General features: G+C 42.8%; 1 protein-coding gene across 1 annotated transcript in view; it reads left to right on the forward strand.

Moving 5' to 3' along the window:
- Positions 1 to 2576, forward strand: part of ankrd24 (ankyrin repeat domain 24) — a 186678-nt gene extending 184102 nt beyond the window's left edge. The window contains exons 20-21 of the mRNA XM_059990880.1: positions 1516 to 1616; positions 2463 to 2576. Of these exons, the coding sequence (XP_059846863.1) occupies positions 1516 to 1616; positions 2463 to 2576 (215 nt within the window). The remainder of the gene's footprint in view (positions 1 to 1515; positions 1617 to 2462) is intronic.
- The last annotated feature ends 16277 nt before the right edge of the window (positions 2577 to 18853 follow it).

Below are 18853 nucleotides of genomic sequence, written 5' to 3' on the forward strand. Positions count from 1 at the left end.
AGGAGGTATTATTAACATAGCGAGCATGGAGTCAGTATCCAGGAGCAATGCCTGACCTAGAACTGGTAGTCCTAAGAACCTTGAAATAGGGTACTCACACTGACACCAACCAACAAACTGGCAGCTCCTTGTTGTGATTCCAGGGTCTTTATACTGCATTTACTGATGGAAAGAAGCTGTTTGTAGTTAGTGCAACTTGGGAATGCTTGAAACCAAATGAGGTAATTGAGGCCCAATTCCTGAGGTAAATAGCCAGGTGGGCAATTGCCAGAAGGGACCTTGACATCATCTGAGAGAGCTTATTCTTTTAAAGCTTCAAATTCAGGGTTTCAGTTCTGTTCTGCTGTAAACTCCTTCCTGGACAGAGACAGATCTTTATTGTCAGATTTAATAACTGGATCCTGGTGAAAGAATGAAGGCAGAAAAGTCCCTGACGCGTCATCAAAACCTGAAACCAATTTTAGCTATCATGGATAACAGAATCATGCTGCACAGAACTATCTGTATTGGCAGACTTCTTAGTTATACTTTGAGCTACTGTGCCGGATGGATAAAGGTCAGAATCCATCTTTACATCATCAATGATTGGCTTAGCTGTGAGCTGCACTGCAGGAACAACTTTACTACCTGCTAAGTCATTTCCTAACAACAAAGAAACACTATCCACCAGTTACCTGAGCCGTAGTCCAATCTTAACAGGTCTCAAACAACCCTGACTATAAATTGCATAATGTACATTTAGATGGAGACATAACATAAAGATTTTTGCTCCTCATGTACATGAAGGATGTAAGAAATAAGGTCAATTCAATTCAGTTCAAGTTCCAAGTTATTTTTTCAATTGCATTTCCAACTCAGAGTGGTGTGTAATTTGTAGCTATAGTTTTCTTATGAGCTGGCTACCCTTTCCTTGGTAACAGAGTTTTGTGGGGTTGGGAAGTGATATTGATAAAGTCTTAGTCATACCTGTGGATCATTAACACCCTAGCAATAATTCAGGGCAATGCTCAGCAGATTAATCTTTAATTCCAGTATTGTCCTGGGGTCTGAACAAGGACTGGCAACCCACACAAAAAGGAGAATATCCATGTTTCTGGGAAGTATTGAAGTACCTTCATCAGAGGTTCTTCAAATTTTCAACAACATGGCTCATCTCTGCCTTTTCAATGGCAACCACTTCTAGCAGTAAACAATAATGATATTGATTATAAAATATTTATTACTCACAATGTTAAAATATCTAGTATGATTTATCTTTTAACATTTTTAAAGTTAAGAAGGAAAATTAAGGAAGTTTTCAAAGAAAGAAAACTATGAAGTCCAAAGTGTCCGGATGAAAATGTAAATGAATAAATAGATCTCTCATGAAGAAACCATTATGCCATTGACAAAGAATAAATGTCTTCCAGAGGCATTGAAATCTCTTACAGTTCTACCCCAATCAAAACCTGACAATGGGTTGTAATTCAGTGGCCATGTCATGGTTCCGACCGTTAATTCCCCATTTTCTCTTAGTTTCCTTTGATGGCAGCACACCTGGTTTTCATCAAGAACTGCAGTATAAGAACCCCGGCTTTGCACCCACTAATTTCCAGATTATTGGTTTTGCCAGTGTGGTAATTAATGCTTCCTGGCTGTTTAGGATTGTGTGTTCTAAGTTTTGCTTCAGTAATGAGATTTACCTGTGCAACTCAGGGCAACTCAGTCTCTCTAGGTTTAGATCAGCCATGTGATCTCCTGGACCAGTTTTCGATAGCCTGGATGGGTCGGAGAGGAATTTTCCCAATTTTTTCTCCTCAATTGGCAAATCGTTTTTTTTCCCCCCGGGTGATCACATGGGTTTGGGTGGGATGAATAATAAAATAAAATGGGTGGCATGGTGCCCTGTTGGTTGGCACTGTTGCCTTGTGCGATTCGGTGAAAACTAGAGTTAAGATTGGATCAGCCATGATCTTGTTGAATGGCGGAGCAGGCTTGAGGGCTGATTGACCTACTCCTGCTCCTATCTCTTATGTTCTCTGAGTCAAGATATGTTTTCTAAGTTCAACTCCAGTTCTGAGGTTTACCTGTGAAACTCAGTCTGTCCGTGTCATGATAAGGATTCCAAGTTTACTCCGGCACTGAGGTTTACCTGTGAAACTCAGTCTGTCCATGTCATGATAAGGATTCCAAGTTTACTCCAGCACTGAGGTTTACCTGTGAAACTCAGTCTGTCCATGTCATGATAAGGATTCCAAGTTTACTCCAGCACTGAGGTTTACCTGTGAAACTCAGTCTCTCCGTGCTAAGAAACGTTTTGTCTGCCACTTCCCTTTCTATGCTTCGTGTTGAGACAAGTTCTGCCTGCCTCCTGCCTTCCTGCACTCCCTCCTGTTTGCCATTCAACGCTCACGCCCACGTCTGCATCCTAACTCGATCTCCGTGCCTGTGTCCAGTGTTTGGGTTCACCTCGTTCGTTGCAGCAAAGTGATCAGGTCACCATGGACCCAGTGGACATGAATACCCTTCAACAAGCCCTCGCCAGCCAGGGTTCTCTACTGGGACAGCACGACCAACTCCTCCAGGAGGTCTTGTAGAACCTCCGTTCCCTGTCTTCTCACATCACACAGGTCAGCGACCAGGTGGACCGGGTATTCACTCATTTTATTCAACCCACTCTTGCAACCCTGTCTAACCAGCCCAGACAGCCTATACTGGCAACTCCCTACGTGTCAGCAACACCCCCACCAAAAGAGCCTTAGGTACCTGAACTGGAGCACCACGCTGGGGATGTGGGGAAGTGCTGGGCCTTCCTTCTTCAGTGCTCCTTGGTGTTCGAACAGCGGTCTTCCACGTACTCCACAGATAAGTCAAAGATTGCTTATATCATGGGGTTGTTGCGGGGAAGTGCCTTAGCGTGGGCTACAACTGTTTGGGATAACCAACCGGATATCTGCTCTTCTTTCGCCACCTTTATTGTGGAAATGAGAAAGACCTTTGACCATCCCATCCACGGTAAAGATGCTGCCAAGCGTCTATTCACTCTCTGCCAGGGCTCACGCAGTGTTGTTGGATATTCCATGGAGTTCCTGACGTTAGCAGCTGACTTGGGATGGAACAATGAGACACTCCAAGGTGTATTTCGGAATGGTCTCAGCGACGTGGTGAAAGACAAGTTAGCGGCAAGAGGCGACACCGACAGCCTGGATTCCTTGATCTCCCTAGCCACCAGGTGGACAATTGTCTCCGAGAACACCATAGAGAAAGAATTGGTCGTCTGCCACCTTTGGCCACTCATTACCGCCTCCCACCAGAACAACCCTCTCTCCTCCTCCTGCTCCTAGAGTAGCTCCCAGCCCAGCCATTTCCACCGCCCGGAGAGGAACCCATGCAGCTGGGACAGAACAGCCTTATCCCCACAGAACGATTCTGGAGATTGGGAGCAGGAGAGTGTCTAAGTTGTGGCCAGTCCGGCCACTTCCATGCTACCTGTCCCCTTCGGCCAAAAGGGAAGGCTCACTAGTAGAAAGGGGGATCCTGGTGAGCCAGACAATATTCCCTTCTGTTCCCTGAACCCAGATGCAGCTTCAAGCCACTTTGCGTTACAACTAACAGTCTCTGCCTCTGTCAGCACCAGTGGACTCCAGCGCTGAGGGAAACTTTTTGGATGAAAACCTAGCTTTCCAAGCCGGAATTCTTTGTGAGCCATTGAGACCCCCCCCCTCCCCGGGAACCCCCTTGGGCACTGGAAGGTAGAGTACTGGCCCGAGTCACACACTGCACAGAACCCTTGCCTCTCCTTCTCATCGGAAACCATTGGGAACATGTACGATTCAATTTAATTTCCTCTCCTCAAGCTCCCATAGTTCTTGGTTACCCCTGGTTAAGCTGTCATAACCCCTACATTGACTGATCCACCGGAATGATAGTCAGCTGGAGTTCGTTCTGCCATTCCACTTGTCTACAATCAGCCCTTCCCTCAGTGGAGGTCACGGCAACCTCGTCCGCTTCTGCACCCCCCGACTTAAGGTTCCAGTAGAGTATCCCGATCTGGGAGTGTTTAGCAAGGAACGAGCTCTTACCCTGCCTCCACATCGGCCTTATAATTGTGCAGTTGACCTTCTCCCCAGAGCCCCTCTACCCCCCAGTTGGCTGTAGAGCCAGTCCCGGCCAGAAAGGGAAGCAATGGAGGCTTACCTAAGTGTCTCTCTCACGGCTGGTATTATCCGACCCTCATCTTCCCTTGTAGGCGCAGGTTTCTTCTTTGTGGGGAAGAAAGACGGCTCACTGCTCCCCTGCATTGACAACTGTGGCCTGAACAGCATCATCATAAAGAATAAGTATCTCCTGCCCCTTATCAACTCTTCTTTCGAGCCCCTTCACGGAGCCACAATTTTCTCTAAGTTAGACCTGCGGAATGCCTATCACCTGGTCAGGATAAGGGAGGGAGATGAATGGAAAACAGCTTTTAACACCCCCCTCAGTCATTTTGAATATCTGGTCATGCCATTCGGCCTCACCAATGCCCCAGATGTCTTCCAAGTCCTGGTGAATGACATCCTTATGGACCTTATTAACCGTTCTGTTTTCGTTTATTTGGACGACATCCTAATCTTCTCCCGCAGTCTTCAGGAACACACCCACCATGTCTGTCAGATTCTGCAGAGGCTTTTGGAGAACAAGCTATTCGTTAGGGCAGAGAAGTGCGAGTTCCATGCCCGTTCTGTCAGTTTCCTGGGGTACATCATTGAGAGCAGGCAAGTGAGGACGGATCCCGAGAAGATCTGGGCAGTAGCGGAGTGGTCAAAACCCACGATGCTCAAACAACTCCAGCGATTTCTGGGGTTCGCAAACTTCTACCGTCGCTTCATCAGGGATTACAGCCAGGTGGCAGCGCCCCTTACTCGACTCACTTCTCCTACGACCCTTTTTCACTGGATCCCCGAAGCAGATTCTGCCTTCGCTGAAGAAGCTGAAGAAGCGTTTCACCTCCGCTCCCGTCCTGGTCCAACCTGACCCATCTCGGTAATTCATTGTGGAAGTCGACACCTCATACTCTGGGATGGGAATGGTCCTTTCCCAACGCTCTGTCCCAGACCAAAAGCTCTATTTCTGCGCCGCCTTCTCTCATCATCTATCCCCCATCGAATGAAACTACGACATTGGGAACCGGGAGTTACTGGCCATCAAACTTGCTTTGGAGGAGTGGAGGCACTGGCTGGAGGGAGCTGAACATCAATTCATCATCTGGATGGACCATAAGAACCTCAAATACATCCAAACCACTAAACAGCTTAATTCCTGCCAAGCCCATTGGGCATTATTTTTGGCCATTTCAAATTCACCCTTACCTGATGTCCATATTCCAAGAACAGGAAACCAGATTCTCTCTCTCATCAATACATCTCCAAGGGAAGCACTTCCCAAACTCCCTACAGTCTGTGAAACAGCCAACCTCCTTGTCCATCACATCTTCCGTCTTCATGGAGTTCTATCTGACATCGTTTCTGACCGGGGTCCCCAATTTATCTCTCAAGTCTGGAGATCCTTCTGTCAAGCCCTTGGAGCCTTAGTAAGTCTGTCTTCCAGTTTCCATCCACAGACTAACAGTCAATGGAACGAGCAAACCAGGATCCGGAAGCAGCACTACACTGCATTTCCGCCAACAACCTGTCATCATGGAGCACCCACCTCACTTGGGTGGAGTATGTCCACAACTCCCTGGTCAGCACTGCCACCGGAATGTCTCCCTTCGAATGCTCCCTTGGTTATCAACCCTCTGTTACCTGCCCATGAAAACAACATTGCTGTGCCTTCAGTTTGGGCCCATCTCCGCCAGTGCCGCAAGATCTGGAAGGATGCATGCGCAGCCCTGCTCCACTCTGCTGACCGCAACCAGAGGATTGCTGATCGCTATCGAATTCCAGTGCCTAACTATTGGCCTGGTCAGAAGGTTTGGCTCTCTTCAAAAGACATTCCCCTCAAGAATGAACCCAAGAAACTCACCCCTCATTACCTCAGACCATTCAAAATTGAGAGTGTCAACCCACTCAGTGGTCAGACTCAAACTGCCCGGATCCATGCACATTGATCCCACATTCCACATCTCCCAACTGAAATCTGTATCTGTCAGCCCTTTGTGCCCATCTGCTGAACCTCCTCCACCGGCCCGGATCATTGACGACTACCCAGCTTACACACAGTGGATGTGCACTGCTGAGGCAGGGGTCTCCAGTACCTAGTCAATTGGGAGGGATACAGTCCTGACGAGAACACCTGGATTTCCTGCTCCTTCATCCTGGACCCTTTCCTCATCCAAGATTTCCATTGAGACAATCTGGACAAGTTTGGTGGTTTGCCTGGAGGGTCCCATTGGGGGGCAGTACTGTCACAATCCTGACCTTTAATTCCCCATTTTCTTCTAATTCCCTTTGATTGTGCCATGGTTCCAATGGTTAATTCCCCATTTTCTCCTAGTTTCCTTTGATGGTGACACACCTGGTTTTCATCAAGACCTGCAGTATAAGAATTCCGGCTTTGCAACCACTAGTTGCCAGATTGTTGGTTTTGCCGGTGTGTAATTAATGCTACCCAGCCACTTAGGATTGTGTGTTCTAAGTTTTGCTTCAGTACCAAGATTTACCTTTGCAATTCAGTCTCTCTGACTGAGAGATAAGTTTTCTAAGCTCAATTCCAGTTCCGAGGTTTACCTGTGAAACTCAGTCTCTCTGAGTCAAGGTATGTTTTCTAAGTTCAACTCCAGTACCAAGGTTTACCTGTGGAACTCCATCTCTCTGTGCTAAGAAACGTTTTGTCTGCCGCTTCCCTCTTCTATGCTCCGTGTCAAGATAAGTTCTGCCTGCCTCCTGCTTTCCTGCATTCCCTCCTGTTTGCTGTTCGACGCTCACATCCACGCCTGCATCCTAACGCAATCTCCGTGCCTGTGTTCTGAGTTTGGGTTCACCTCGTTCGTTGCAACAGGAAAATTGGATGCAAGAGACCAATATCTTCATTGGTTCAGTTGGATTTGTTTATACTAAGTGCAGCTAATAGAGTTAGATATGCTGTTTTCATATTTATTTGTTATAATAGGGCAAAGCCAAAAATTGTTCACAACCTGTGAACTGTTTTTGAAGTGTTACCACGTTTGTAGTTTTTTGGAAAGTATTAGCTAAGCTGGTCACTGGTCACAGCAACATCCACAAATAGCAGAGAGGCAATGAAAAGATTATCTGAATTGTTTTCCACATAGTTGAAGGCTATTATCAGCTACCACACAGGGACAAAAAGCAAATTCTGCTTCCACCTGTTGTAATGTTGAATCAGGTTCACAGGTTTGGCAAGTGAGACAGGAAATGAACTGACTTTGAATAGGTATATTATTCATTTATTTATAAAACAGTAAAAATTCAGCCAAACATTCATGTTCCCCAAGTTACAAGCACTAAATGCTGAATACTCAACAAACATATGCAGAGTGTACCTTCCCAATCATCATGTACACCCTCGCCTTAAACAAAGGAAGAAGAGAGTAAGCCCCTTCCACAAGGTTATTTTGTATACCCAGGATATTTGAAACTGGACAGCAGCTGTCTATCCAATGGGAAATACAGCTACAGCTTCTAAACTAACCAATCACAATAGAAGCAATTTTTGATAATCTGAATAAGGCACAGCCCCACTTGACATCTGTGAATGCAGATAGGACCTCAATATATTCTCATTTGAAACATAACGTTTCCAAACATTCCACACTCTTAGTACCATTCAAATTTTGAGCAGAGCTATTCAAGTGAGAGGGAAATACCATTGAAGATCTTAAAAATGCATAAACATCATGAGCTAATGGTTCAAAGGTCCAATTTAATGTCAGAAAAATGTATGAAATAAACATCCTGAAATGCTTTTACTTTGCAAACATCTACGGAAACAGAGAAGTGTCCCAAAGAATGAACGACAGTTAATCATGAGAACCCCAAAGTCCCTCCCCAGTTCCTCCATCCAATGTGTAAGCAGCAGCAAGCAACAATCCCCCCTCCCCCACCAGCAAAAAAAAGTGCACCGAGCCCAAGCATGTGCTAAGGAGTAGCAAAGACACAGACCAAAGTTATCCCAGACGCTTTGCATTTCATCCGAAATTCAACCAACAGCAGGTTTTCTCTCTTCCTGGCAGGGGAGAGGAGAGTGTCCCCCATTTTCACAGTGAGCGGGAGATATAACAACAACCCGCTGATTTACAATGTTAAAAGTCCATTTCATCCCTTTTGTTGAGCTCTGTGTCTGAAGATTGTGAAAACCTCGGGTCTTCAGGCCCACAACGAAAGATTTTCTGGCCTCCCCAACAACACACAAGTCTCCTGCTGTGACACCGATCCTCGATCCGCCCATCTCCAAAGCCCCAAGGTCTTAGGCTTCCAAACACAAGCAAAACTCTCAGGCCAAACAACTGGCATGTTGTTTGAAGTTAATAACTCATCTCCTTCTACCTTAGGCCATGAGCGTATTAATCACCCCTGATGAGTTATTAACTTCAAACATACTGCATAATCGCTCAAAGAGTTGACCTGTATGTGCATGTAACGAGAGGTATAACTCATCTCCTTCTACCTTAGACCACAAACTTATCAATCACCCATGCTGTGAACACTTTCTGGAGGTCCAAGATCCTTATGCTCCATGACCGTTGGACTAAGTGTGTAAATGTAAGAGGGGACTATGTTGAAAAACAAATGTGCTAGGTTTTCTAAAATTGACCCCTTCTACCCTAGGCCACAAACTTATCAATCACCCCTCGTATGTAACTGCAGTCAAAAGGAAATGTTTCAGAATTTAGTGACTTGATTTGTTGTTCTCTCTTTTCTTGTAGGGTCGAATGGACGAAGATGTTCAAAACAAGTTACTTCAAATCTTAAGAATGCATAAACATGAGCAAGCCATGTGAAACTTTTTATGACTTAGTACTTTATTGATAATGAGCTATTTATTACTCATAAAGACAAGGTTAAGTACATTTTATCGCCCAGCTTTCTCTAGTTAGGCAAGCTGTAGTTTAAAGGGAATCAGGAAAACAGGCCCTGTGATATGGAGCCTATCTTTGTGAGTGGGTAGGATACGAAATTGAAGCCAGCATGGAGGGTGGATCTGTTAGCAATGTACAAAGACCAAACTAATAAAGTGGAAATACTTAATGATACTCAATTAATAGAATTCATTTGCTCCCACATCCAAACAGCAGGTCCAGATTTCCTTGGGACAACAAGCTAGTATCCATGGAGAAGCCTGAACATTGGACATTGAGAATTCTCAGTGGGAGGATGGATGTGGAAAAGACAAGCTTAGAAATACAGAGTACCCTGCAGCACTGAAATGACAGAGTTAGTCAAAATGCTTCAATCTTTTATTTATGCTCTATACAATTCTCCAATACCCCAACCCATCTGTATTTTCTCATACTTATTTGCTTCAAATTAAGTGAATTCAAATGACATAGGAGCAGAATTAGCCATTCTGCCCTTTGAGACTGCACTACTATTTCATCATGGCTGATTTATTATCCCTCTCCATTATCTCTTGTCTTCATTATCTCTTGCCTTCTCCCTATAAACTTTGACACCCTGACTAATTAAGAACCTAGCAACCTCTGCTTTAAATGTACTCAATGACTTGGCCTCCACAGCTTTCTGTGGCAATGTATTCCACAGATTCGCTACCCTCTGGCTAAATAAATTCCTCCTTATCTCTGTTCTATTCTGAGACTGCAGAAACGCAGCGTCCATTATTAAGGATCTTCAGCACCCAGGGCATGCCCTTTTCTCACTGTTACCATCAGGTATTCGATACAGAAGCCTGAACGCACACACTTAGCAATTCAGGAACAGCATCTTCCCCTCTGCCATCCAATTCCTAAATGGAGATTGAAGTTTTGGACACTACCTCACTTTTTTTAATATACAGTATTTCTGTTTTCACACATTTAAAAAAATCTATTCAATATATGTAAATTGATTTACTTGTTTATTTATTAATATGTTTTATTTTTTTCTCTCTCTGCTAGATTATGAACTGCTAGACATTGAACTGCTACTGCTAGGTTAACAAATTTCATGTCACATGCCAGTGATAATAAACCTGATTTTGATTCTGATTCTGATTCTGATTCTGGTCCTAGACTCACTCCCTATAGGAAACATCCTCCCCACATCCACTCTATCCAGACCTTTCAATATTAGGCTTCAATGAGATCCCCCCCCCCTCATACATCTAAGCTTCAATGAGTACAGGCCTAGACCCATCAAATGCTCCTCATATGTAAATACTTTCATTCCTGGGATCATCCTTGTGAACCTCTACCTGATCCTCTCCAATGCCACCACATCTTATCTTAGACAAGGGGCCCAAAGCTGCTCATAATGCTCCAAGTGCAGTCTGACCAATGCCTTTTAAAGCCTCAGCATTACATCTTACTCTTATATTCTAGTCCTCTTCAAAATGAATATTAACATTGCATTTGCCTTCCATACCACCAACTCAACCTGCAATTTAACCTTTAAGAAATCCTGTACAAGGATTCCCAAGACCATTTGCACCCCTGAACTTTGTATTTTCTCCCCATTTAGAAAATAATCTACACTTTTATCCCTTTTACCAAGTGCATGGCCGTACACTTCCTTACACTATATTCCATCAGCTACTTCTTTGTTCATTCTCCCAATCTGCCCTACGTCTTTCTGCAAACTTATTGCTTCCTCAACACTATCTGCCCCTACACCTCTTTTGATATCATCTGCAAACTTGGCCACCAAGCTATTAATTCCATCATCCAAATCATTGACATATAATGTGATGTCCCAACACTGAACCCTGTGGAACACCATGAATTACCAGCAGCCAACCAGTAAAGGCCCCCATTATTCCCACACTTTGCATCCTGCCAGTCAACCAAACTTCCATCTCTACTGTAATACCATGGTTCTTATTTTGTTAAGTAGCCTTATGTGTCACACCTTGTCAAAGGCCTTCTGAAAGTACAAGTGAATAACATCTACTGACTCTCCTTTGTTTATCTTTCCTTTTATTTCCTAAAATAATTCCAACAGATTTGTCAGGCAAGATTTCCCCTTAAGGAAATTATGCTGACTTTGGCTATTTTATCATTTGCACCTCATCATTAATAATAGATTTCAATATCTTCCCAGCTACTGAAGTCAGGCTAATTAGCTAATAATTTAATTTTTCTGCCTCCCTCCCTTCTTAAAGAACAAAATTATATTTGCAATTTTCCAGTCCTCCAGAACTACTCTAGAATCTAGGTGATTCTTAAAAGATGTCCACAATCTCTTCAGCTACCTCATTTAGAACCCTGGGATGTAGTCTATCTGGTCCAGGTGACTTATCTTCTTTCAGATATTTCAGCATTCCAGGTACCTTCTCCTTTGTAATAGCAAGAACACTCACTACCACCCCGACACTCTTGAATTTCTGGTGTACTGCTAGTGTCTTCCACAGTGAAGACTGATACAGGATACTTGTTAAGTTTGTCTGCCATTTCTTTGTCTCCCATTGCTACCTCTCCAATGTTATTTTCCAATGGTTTAATATGCACTCTCTTTTAGACTATATAATTTGTAAAAAACATTTGGCATCCACTTTTATATTATTGGTTAGCTTACCTTCATATTTCATCTTTTCTCTCCTTATGATATATTAAGTTGCCTTTTCTTGGTTTTAGAAGCTTCAATCCTTTAACTTCCCACAAATATTTGCTTTATTATATGCCCTCATTTTTCCTTTTATGTCGTCTTTGAGTTCACTTGTCAGTCATGGTTGCCTCCTTCTCCCTTGAGAATACTTGAGAATGTTTGGGATATATCTGTCCTGTGCCTTGGGAATTGCCTCAGAAACTCAACCCATTGCTGTTCTGTCATCATCCCTGCTGGTGTCCCCTTCCAATCAGCTTTGGCCAGCTCCTCTCTCATGCCTCTGTAATTCCCTTTACTTGACTGTAATATTGATACATCTGACTTCATCCTCTCAAACTGCAGGGTGAATTCTATCATATTATGATCACTGCCTCCTGGGGTTCCTTTATCTTAATCTCCCTAATCAAATCTAGTTCTTTACACAACACCCAATCCACGAATGTCTTTCCCCTAGTGTGCTCAAATTCAAACTGCTCTTAAAAAACATCTTGTAGGCATTCTATAAATTCCCTCTCTCAGCACCAAACTGATTTCCCCAATCTACCTGCATAATGAAATCCCCACTGTCATAACATTGCTCTTTTTGTATGCCTTTTCTATCTCCCATTGTAATTTGCTTCCCACATCCTGACTGCTGTTTAGAGGCCTGTATATAACTCCTATTAGGGTCTTTATACCCTTGCAGTTTCTTAACTCTACCCACAAGGATTCTATATCTTCTGATCCATGTCATCTCTTTCTAAGAATTTGATTCCACTTTTTATCAACTGAGCCACCCCACCCCCTCTGCCTACTTGCCTGTCCTTTCAATACAAGGTGTATTCTTGGATGTTAAGCTCCAAACTATGATCTTCTTTCAGCTACAACTCAGTGATGCCCACAATGCCATACCTGCACTACAAGATTCATATATAACACCTTCAGTCCTGTATGCATCCCTCTTTTCAGTTTTGGCCCCATGTTACACTTCAATTCATCTCTCTGACTGCAATTTTGCCCTAATATCTGCCTCTCCTTCCTGACAGTCTCACTACACATTGCATCTACTTGTTTACTAGCTGCCCTATCCTCAGCCATGTCACTCGGTTCCCATTGCCCTGCAAGATTAGCTTAAACCTCCCCAACAACTCTAGCAAATCTTCCTGCGAGGATTTGGCCCCACTTGGTTTCAGCTGTAACCTTTCCTTTTTGTACAAGTCATACCCTCCACAAAAGTTATCCATGCCATTGTAACAAGCTCCCAAGAGTAGCAAGTTTTTGGTGAAGAAATTTCCATTGAATATTTTACAGAATTTATCACTGGTTCTTTTATCTATGGCCCTACGGAATAATACTCTAATTGCCCATCCTCCTCCATGTTTTTTCCATACATGTAAAATGGTGAAAGCAAGCCCTTGGAGGTTTCCAGGATTTAGAAAAAGGATCAGTAAAATCCCTGATAACTTGTAGGCATAAGGTGACTTGTAGGCACATGCATATCCCAGGTCAATCCCTTTTCTATAATTCATTCCTTGCTCCCCCACCTCGAATCAAAGATAACAGATGCAAACTCAGCTTATTGCTATTCCTGTAATTTTGTAATACACTAAATAGTTTCTGCATTTTCTGTAAATGGCAATGATTGCATATCCAAGTGACTGAGTTCATGAGCAGTGTTCTGAGTTATGTCATGAGTCGGTGTACAAATGCAAGTATATTTATAAAACATTTCATAAACCAAATATGCCACCATCATAATTATGCCATTTGCTTTTCCTGTTATGCTCATGTGTCATGCTAGAATAGCAAATAATGCCTTCATTATGTCCAATATGCAATCAATACTTTATTGGACTATAACTGTCCAATAAATGGGTTATGGCCAGTGGGCTGCGGCTAACGTTCAAATCAGCAGAGGGAGCACAAAGGACATTATCAGCCTCTTTTGCCTTTATTTCTTGTGTTGGTGCTATTTAGTAATGTTGTAAATGCTTTCATAGATCCTGGAATTGTTAGGAGCTTGAAAGTTCTGTTCCCAAATTGCCTTCTGGAAAACAGGAAATAATTGTATCAACAAAAGCAAATTATTGATATTTTTGTCTGAAGAAATTATCCACATTCTTTAGACCCACTGCACCCAGTCTCTCTGAATAAACAGTTACAGTTCTGAATAGCTGAGCTTCTTTTGCTAGTGTAATTTAGATCATGCATCCTCGATAGCCAAACCAAAAGCAGCTTTTACAGTTGTTCTCCATCCATCTTTTATGACAATGCAATACTTATCTCATTGTCATATATGTTGTTCTACACCATGAACAACTTTGTCTTTTGATCCCTTCAGCTTCCCCTTCTTGTTTAAGTCTCTTTCCCAACTTAAAGCCGTTCACTTGTAAAATTGTGTAGCACTGATGAAGGATCATTGACCTGAAACTTTATGTCAATGGGTGAAAAATCCAACATGCTAAGGTGAAATTGGGGCTTTATCTAAATAAAATTTCAAATCTGGCTGAGTGGTGACACAGCAACAACCTCTCACTCAATGTCATCAAGAACAAGATGATTATTGACTTTAGGAGGAGGAAGCCAGAGGTCCAGGAGCTGGTTCTCATTAGGAGGGGGTCAGCATCTTTAAATCCCTCATGTTATCATTTCAGAAAATCTATCCTGGGTCCAGCACGTAAGTGCCATTACACAAAAAGCATGGCAGAACCCCTACTGACTAAGAAGTTTGCGAAGATTCAGCATGTAATCTAAAACTTTGACAAAATTCTAAAGATGTGTGGTGGAAAGTATATTGACTGCATCACAGCCTTGTATGGAAACACCAAAGCTCTTGTGTGGAAAAGCCTACAAAAAGTAGTGAGCACGGGTCAGTCCATCACAGATAAAGCCATTGAGCACATCTACATGGAGTACTATCACAAGAAAGCAGCATCCATCATCAAGGATGCCCAGCATTCAAGCCATGCTCTCTTCTCACTGCTGTATTTAGGAAAGAGGTGCAGGAGTCTCAGGACTCACACCACCAAGTTCAGGAGCAGTTATTACCCCTCAACCATCAGGTTCTTGAACCAGAGGAATAACTTCACTCACATCATCACTGAACTGGACTCATTTTCAAGGTCTCTTCATCTTATGTTCTCAATATTTATTGTTTATTTATTTTATTTTTTATATTTCTACATTTTGCTGTCTTTTGCACATTGGATATTTGTCCATCCTGTTGTGTATGGTCTTTCATTGATTCTATTGAGTTTGTTGTATTTACTGTGATTGTCCACAACAAAAAGAACCACAAAATTGTATATGGTGATATATACATATATACTTTGATAATAAATTTACTTTGAATTTTGAACTTTGAAAAATTGACAGGAGCCTGTCTGGTGAATGCTAGCTCACAGGTAAATAATTTCATTAAATGCATTGTCCCCTCATTTCTCTGCACCCCTACAATTTATTTTCTCTTGCATACTGCTGACAGCTCTCCTTAGTGATGCCTTTTGCCACTAAGAGCAGAAAGAGATGAATTACAATTAATGTACCAACCACACATCTTTGGGAAAGTGCAGCATTCAGGGAAAACATACATGGTTACAGGAAGAATATGGGAACTCCATGCAGATAGCATCTGATATCAGGACTGAATTGGGTACTTTGAGCTATGAAACAGTGGTATTAACTACTGTACCAACTAATCTGATGTCTTTTTTCTAATCACTGGAGGGTAAAATTGTGCAGATTATAAGACAAGAAGAAATATTATTTCTGATTAGGCAAAATCCTTACAGTAGTATTATAAAACAAAATTTAATATTGAAGACACATAATGGGATAATTGATTATATTCATTATAAACTAATCCAGTTAGCCTGTGGTGGTATGTGTAACCATCCCTCTCAATGATCTCAACCAGGATAATTTTCCACTCCTGACTCCCTGTAAGTGAGTCCGCTGCCTGTCTCTTGCATCTACAATGAAACTTGTGATCTCAAAACTATGTGAAACAGCACTGGGGGCAGCCCTGATCCTTATGTGACTCCACTCTCCACCTCTGCCACCTCTTTGCCCCATCTCCATTTTTAGCCTTGCAGCCAGACAGCTACTGAGGTACCTCTATCCAGATTTCCCATGTCGTATTCATCATTTTAAGTTGGATACTTGTGCAACTGACTGAAAGCTTAAACAAAGGGCCAATTTTAGAGAGAACTTGATGATAAAGAGAAGTAGAGGAACATAGGGATGGTTACCATTACTTGTACGGTTGACCTTAGGAATGTGCAAAAGCTTACTACTGGAGAAGCACAGAAGGTATGTATATCTCCCTAATTCCAGCAGCTTTTATTTTCAAGGTAAGAGCTATATTGTAGAACACCTCTTCAAGGACTAAGCCACTGTCATCAAGTCCTCTGGCATATTGCCTCAGTTCGCCACCGTGTTTAATTATTAACTCATTATGGAAACAGATGTTTTGAATTTCTTACATCTTTCACATACATGAGGAGTAAATATCTTTATGTTACATCTAAATGTGCAATATGCAATATAGTAATTTACAATAGTTCATAATAAATAGAACAGTCAATGTAACATAGAAATACACTCAAATCAGTGTGAGTTAATCAGTCTGGTGTAAGAAGCTGTCCTGGTGCCTGTTGTTCCTGACTTTAGTGCTGTGGTACCATTTCCTGGATGGTAGCAGCTGGGACAGATTCTGGTTGGGGTGACCTAATGATCCTTTGGCCCCTTTTTATGCACTTGTCTTTGTAAATGTCCTGAATCATGGGAAATTCACAACTACAGTTGCACTGGGCTGTCTGCACCATTCTCTGCAGAGTTCTGCAATTAAGAGAGGAATCGTTCCCATATCAGGCAGTGATGCAGCCAGTCAGGATGCTTTAAATTGTGCCCCTGTAGAATGTTCTTAGGATTTGGAGGCCCATACCAAACTTCCTCAAATATATGAGGTGGAAGAGGCGTTGTTGTGCATTTTTCACTGCACAGCTGGTGTGTACAGACCATGTGAGGTCCTCGGTGATGTGGATGCTGAGGAACTTAAAGCTGTTTACCCTCTCAACCTCAGATCCACTGATGTCAATAGAGGTTATCCCGTCTCCATTCCTCCTGTAATCCACAATCAGCTTCTTTGCTTTTGCAACATTGAGAGAGAGATTGTTTTCTTGACATCACTGTATCAGAGATGATTTCTTTCTTGTAGGCCACCTCGTTATTGTTTAAGATTAGGCCAATCAATGTAATATCTTCTACAAATTTAATTAGCAGATTAGAGCTATGTGTGACAACACAGTCATGGGTATACTGAGGGGACTCAGTACACAACCCTGAGGGACTCCTGTATTGAGAGTCAGAGGGTGGAGGTGAGGGAGCCCACTCTTCCCACCTGCCGGTGATCTGACAGGAAGTCCAGGATCCAGCTGCAGGGTCAAGGTTGAGATCGCTGTGCTTCATGTCGAGCCTGGATGGGATTATAGTGTTGAATGCTGAACTGTTGTCCAAGTACAGTATTCTCTTCTCCAGATGAAACCTGTACAGCCTGTACTAAATCTAATTATGAAGAAAAATCAGCAGGATCATAAAATCTGCAGAAGCTTGTAAACTCAGCCACCTCCATTATGGGCACTGGCCTCCCCATCATCGATGAAATCTTTAAAAGGCATGGTCTCTAAAAGCTGGCACCCCTCACCACCCAGGATATGTCTTCTTCCCCTTACTACTATCAGTGTTGGGCCTGGCCAAGTGGTTAAGACATTTGTATAGTTATCTGAAGGTCACTAGTTCGAGCCTTGGCTGAGGCATTTAACCACACATTGTTCTGCGACAACACCGGTGCCAAGCTGTATGGGTCCTAATGCCCTTCCCTTGGACAACATTGGTGGCATGGAGAGGGGAGACTTGCAGCTTGGGCAACTGCCAGTCTTCCAAAAAAAAAACCTTGCTCTGGAAACTTTCCAAGGTGCAAATCCATGGTCTATCGAGACTAACGGAGGCCTACACTACACTATCAGAGAGGAGATACAGGAGCCGGAAGACACATACTTGAAGTTTTAGGAACAACTTCCACCCCTCTGCCATCAGACTTCTGAATGCACAATGAATACACTATCTCACTACTTTTGTTCTTTTTGTACTACATATTTAATTTATTTAAATATATGTATAATTTCATGACATGCAGTGATAATAAACTGATTCTGGATAAAATGGGGTAAGATTCAATTCAATGTGTGAATGTGTAAACAACCACATTAAATCTAAGGAAGATTGATCAGAGTAGTTATTAAGTAAGTAGACACAGGACATTGTAGAGAAACTAGGGCCAAGTTACAGAGATGTCTAACAACCAGTGGACATTTACCTTGAGAGAGAGAAGACACAAAGATAAAGACAATTTGCTGGAAGAAGAAAATGCATGAGAGGGAGAAAAGATGTCAGCAGGAGTCTGGATTCACTGAGAGATCAGCTCTTCCACCCAAGCCTCATGTTACGTATCCCATAACTGGATAACTTACCAGCAAAGATAGAGAAGTCCGTTGAAGTCTGATGTCACTATTTTCAAATGTTTTTATTTATAAAGGGACACAAAAGTAAGGTTAATACAAACATTCAGATAGTGCACATCATCAATACTCAATCTAAAGCGCGGGTATAGTAATAATCATCATTAAGAAGTGAGCTCTACTGTTGTCTAGGGGTTAATAGATTGTCCGTTGGAAATATAAAAGTCATTCAGAAGTCTGCAGACCTCAGCCTTTTGAGAATCGCTGGGTTTCACGTGGGGCGACCGAGAGAGAGAGAGAGAGAGATTGGGGAGAAGAGAAAGAACTTGCCGAGTCTTGATGAAGCTTCCGTGAAATCGGGGGAGCGTTGGTTCCCTCTCCCCGATGTTAGTTAAAAGCGGTTTTCTGTGATTCCAGCCACAAATTCCAATCCCGGAATCTAACGCACGTGGCTTCCTTCAGAATGGCTTCCCGCTGCTGCGGGATCACTCTCTCGTGTCTTCTTGGTGCATCTGAAGGGGCTGTCCCCCTGAGACTCTCCTTTATACTTCCTCACGGGGTCGCAGGTGTCAATCAGGTTGGGATGATGCAATCTCTCTCTCAACCAGCCCACCTTGCCCGAGGGCTTTTCACGTGGTCTCCATGAGACAATAGTCACTGTCGTCTTATTCTGCATCC

This window comes from Hypanus sabinus, chromosome 16 (assembly GCF_030144855.1).
Source record: "Hypanus sabinus isolate sHypSab1 chromosome 16, sHypSab1.hap1, whole genome shotgun sequence".
NCBI classification, from domain to species: domain Eukaryota; kingdom Metazoa; phylum Chordata; class Chondrichthyes; order Myliobatiformes; family Dasyatidae; genus Hypanus; species Hypanus sabinus.